The sequence below is a fragment of the Monoraphidium neglectum genome (assembly GCF_000611645.1).
Source record: "Monoraphidium neglectum strain SAG 48.87 unplaced genomic scaffold scaffold04111, whole genome shotgun sequence".
NCBI lineage: Eukaryota > Viridiplantae > Chlorophyta > Chlorophyceae > Sphaeropleales > Selenastraceae > Monoraphidium > Monoraphidium neglectum.
In genome coordinates, this window is record NW_014009518.1 from 2,130 (window position 1) to 5,269 (window position 3,140).

The 3,140-nt window shown below is 65.4% G+C and overlaps 1 protein-coding gene across 1 annotated transcript in view; it reads right to left on the reverse strand.

The window, feature by feature from the left end:
* The window catches only part of MNEG_13886 (GTP-binding protein 1), a gene marked incomplete at both ends in the record, with an annotated part of 3,466 nt that extends 1,929 nt beyond the window's left edge, over window positions 1–1,537 (reverse strand). The window contains 4 exons of the mRNA XM_014037642.1: window positions 14–131; window positions 349–402; window positions 634–1,215; window positions 1,409–1,537. Coding sequence (XP_013893096.1) covers window positions 14–131; window positions 349–402; window positions 634–1,215; window positions 1,409–1,537 — 883 coding nt within the window. The remainder of the gene's footprint in view (window positions 1–13; window positions 132–348; window positions 403–633; window positions 1,216–1,408) is intronic.
* Window positions 1,538–3,140: the final 1,603 nt, after the last annotated feature.

Consider the following 3,140-nt stretch of genomic DNA (forward strand, 5'->3'; position numbering starts at 1 on the left):
CCCCCTGCCTCACCCGCCAGGTCCACGAGCGTGATGACCTTTGAGCTGCGCGCCACGTAGTCAGAGCAGCTGCTGTTGCGGAACATCTGGTCGTTCAGGACACCGCCCTGGGAGTCCAGGCACAGGTTGTGCTGGGGGGGGGGGGGACGACAAGGAAGCGGGGGCATCACCAGGGGTGGCAGGAGTAGCGTGAGGGCAGCGGTGACGAGAGGTGTAAATAGTGCGCACGCTGGTGTGCAGGCGGGAGGGCGAGGCGTGCACTGTTGAGGCAGCGTGGAGGCGGGATCACAGCGCAGGGCACAGCCTACCCAGATGCGCTGCCCTCCCCCCTGCCGCTGATCACCCCACCTGGCCTATGCTGCTGGTGCGGCCCGTGGTCTCCTCATGATGATGCTTGAACACCTTAGCAACGCGAGGAAGGGGGAGGCAGGGGAGTGCAGGGTTGTGAGGCAGCGCAAGGGAGCCGCCTTGGGGCTGCGCAGTGCCCGGGACAGGAGCTCAGCCGGTGAACCACCCCTCTGGGGGGCAGCACAGCCCTCAACAGCAACCACATCCCCCCGCCCGCGGCCTTCGCCCGCCAGCATCATCCTGGTGGCCATGGCCCACACCCCCACCCCCTGATCGCACCCTCACCTTGCTGCGAGCCAGGCCGCGGCCGTCGTCCAGGGTGCTGCGCGTGAGCACCCCCACCAGTGTGCTCTTGCCGCTGTCCACGTTGCCGACAACAGCCACGCGCACCTCCAGGGGAGGCCGCGGCTTAGACCGCTGGCGCACCAACACGTCGGCCAGCACGTAGCCACCGCACCCCTCCTGCTGAGCAGCCGCGTCTGCGCTGCCAGCCGGCGCACCGCCGGACACGGGCGCGCCCGCCTCGCCGCCCCCGCTGCCGCCGCGCGGCGACAGCGCGCCCGCGGCGCCGGCGCTGGTGCCGGCCAGGACGTCCGGGGGCAGCGGGCGCTGGCGCAGCACGGTCAGGTCCGCGCCGGCAGCGTCCGCAGCGGCCGTCAGGCGCTCGAGCGCGGCCGCGAGCGCGGCGGGCCCCAGGGGTGCGGGTCCCCAGCCTGCTCCCGGCATGCCCAGCTGCAGCGTGAGCTCTCCCATGGCCTCCACCTCGGCCGCCAGCAGCTCAGCCGCGTGGTCCAGCAGCGCGGCCGAGTCGGGCGCGACGCCGCTGGGCAGCGGCGCGGCGGCGCCGGGGTTCCTGGGGGAATCGACCTGAAGGCGTGCAGGGGCGTGCGTGCAGGAGTGCGCGTGTGGGAATGCGCCCGGGCGTGGCGAGGCGTGGGGAGGGCTAGGGTGAGCTTGCTAGGCGGGAGCCGCCCAAGCACTGGCAGGCGGGCCTCGCCCTCGGGTAGGTGCCCCTTGGGATTGCTGGCGGCGCTTGCCCGCCCTCATATTGTGTCCCCACCATGAGGGCCGTGGCGGGCGAGGAGTCGCTGAGCGCCGCAATGCCCTCCACCCAGCCGGGCGCATGGACGGCAGTCGCAGCACTGCCTGCGCCGCGCCGCGAGCTGCTGTGGTGGTGGTGGTGCTTCATGCTGCGCCGTTGGCGTGCAGAGCCTGGAGATCTTCCTTCCTGGAGGACAGATGGCCAGCTAGCTAGCTGCTATGCAGAACAGAAAGTGCGCACCGCGCTGCTGCTGCTGCCGCTGCTGCTTCTGCTGCTGCTGCACTGTAGTCGCCTGCCTGAGCTTGAAAGACTACTGCGCGTCACCTCAGGCCCCTCTTCGTGCTACTCTTGCTCTTAATAGTTGTCGTCGTCTCTGCCTCACTACGGCCGGCACACTGCGGCAAAAAGCGCGGTTGGGGATGCCACCATCACCGTCAGCTTTGCCAACAACGAGCAAAGCGTCGCCGCGTCGCCTCGAGGATGTGCCTTGGTCCGATGCTGCCTCTTGGCCTACCGCATTGGTCCCAGCGCTCACCAAGCGGCAGTTGATGTGGCTCGCATCTCTGGGCGTCAAGCAGAGGGCGACATACTGCGTTCGAGGGCGATTTCAGCGAGTTCCACCGTGGGCTTGGTCCAAGGGCGTGTACTGGGCGTGCTTATGAGCGCAGATAATCAAAACAAACATATTGCGCGGCGCACTTGACCGTCTGGCTGGCGTTCTAGTAGGAGTAAGCCACTGTCACAGTTGAGATCTGGCGAATCCGTTGTCTCTTCGTCAGGATTCGTGTGGCGCGCTGAAATTTTTCAAGGAGAGTCTCTGCTCGATACCAGCACCAACATCGTGAGGCGTTGAGTATTCAGCATTTCGTTGTCAATGCTGTGAACGCCTGCGCGGCAGGTGCGGCGAAGGTGCAAGAGCAGGTCCGCCTGCTGGCAGTGTACATGCAAGCACGCGCACCGCTGCCACACCGAAGCGACTGCACAGTGCAACGAATAAGACATCTTTGGCTGCTACTGCGTGCAGTGGCGACTCGCCTGATGTTAAACGCAAGGTGTGCCCAATTCCCCGGCCCCCAGAGCGCCGTCGGGATGAATTGGTCCCCTCCAAGCGCAGTTGCATGGTGGTACTAGACCGTGTAAAAGCCTGACCCAAAGTTGAGGCACATGGCATACAACACTGATAAGAAGAGGCCGCTAAATCCAAACCCCCAAACTGGCTGCATGCACACGGCCTCGCCTGCTGGCAGGTCACAGGATGGGGGCCTGCAAGCACGTGTGTTGGCGCACCTCTCCCCAATTGCTGGTGATGGCCTTCGTCACAGGGACCAACATTGCTTGCAGGCCCACGTAAAGTTTCAGCTCATCTTGTCCCTCATGACTGACTCGCTCTGAGCCGGGCCCCTGGCTCGAGCCGAGCCAGGGGCCCACCAGCCAGCCTCACCTCGACACGACTGCCACGACCAAGGCCGCCACACTGCTCAGCCGCCAGGACCTCAGCGCATGCATTACAATACGTCATGCCACCACGGGCAGAAGTGATGATTCGAAAACAACGCTCCTCACACCAGATCAGATCAGATCAGATCTTGTAGAGAGGGGTGATGCCCAGGAGCTCGAAGCACTGGCGCATGATGCGTGCGGTGGCCTCGCACAGCAGCATGCGGCTGTCCTGCTGCTCGCTGCCCACCACCTTGCACTCTGTGTAGAACTGGTTGAAGGCCTCTGACAGGGAGTAGAGGTAGTCCGTGAT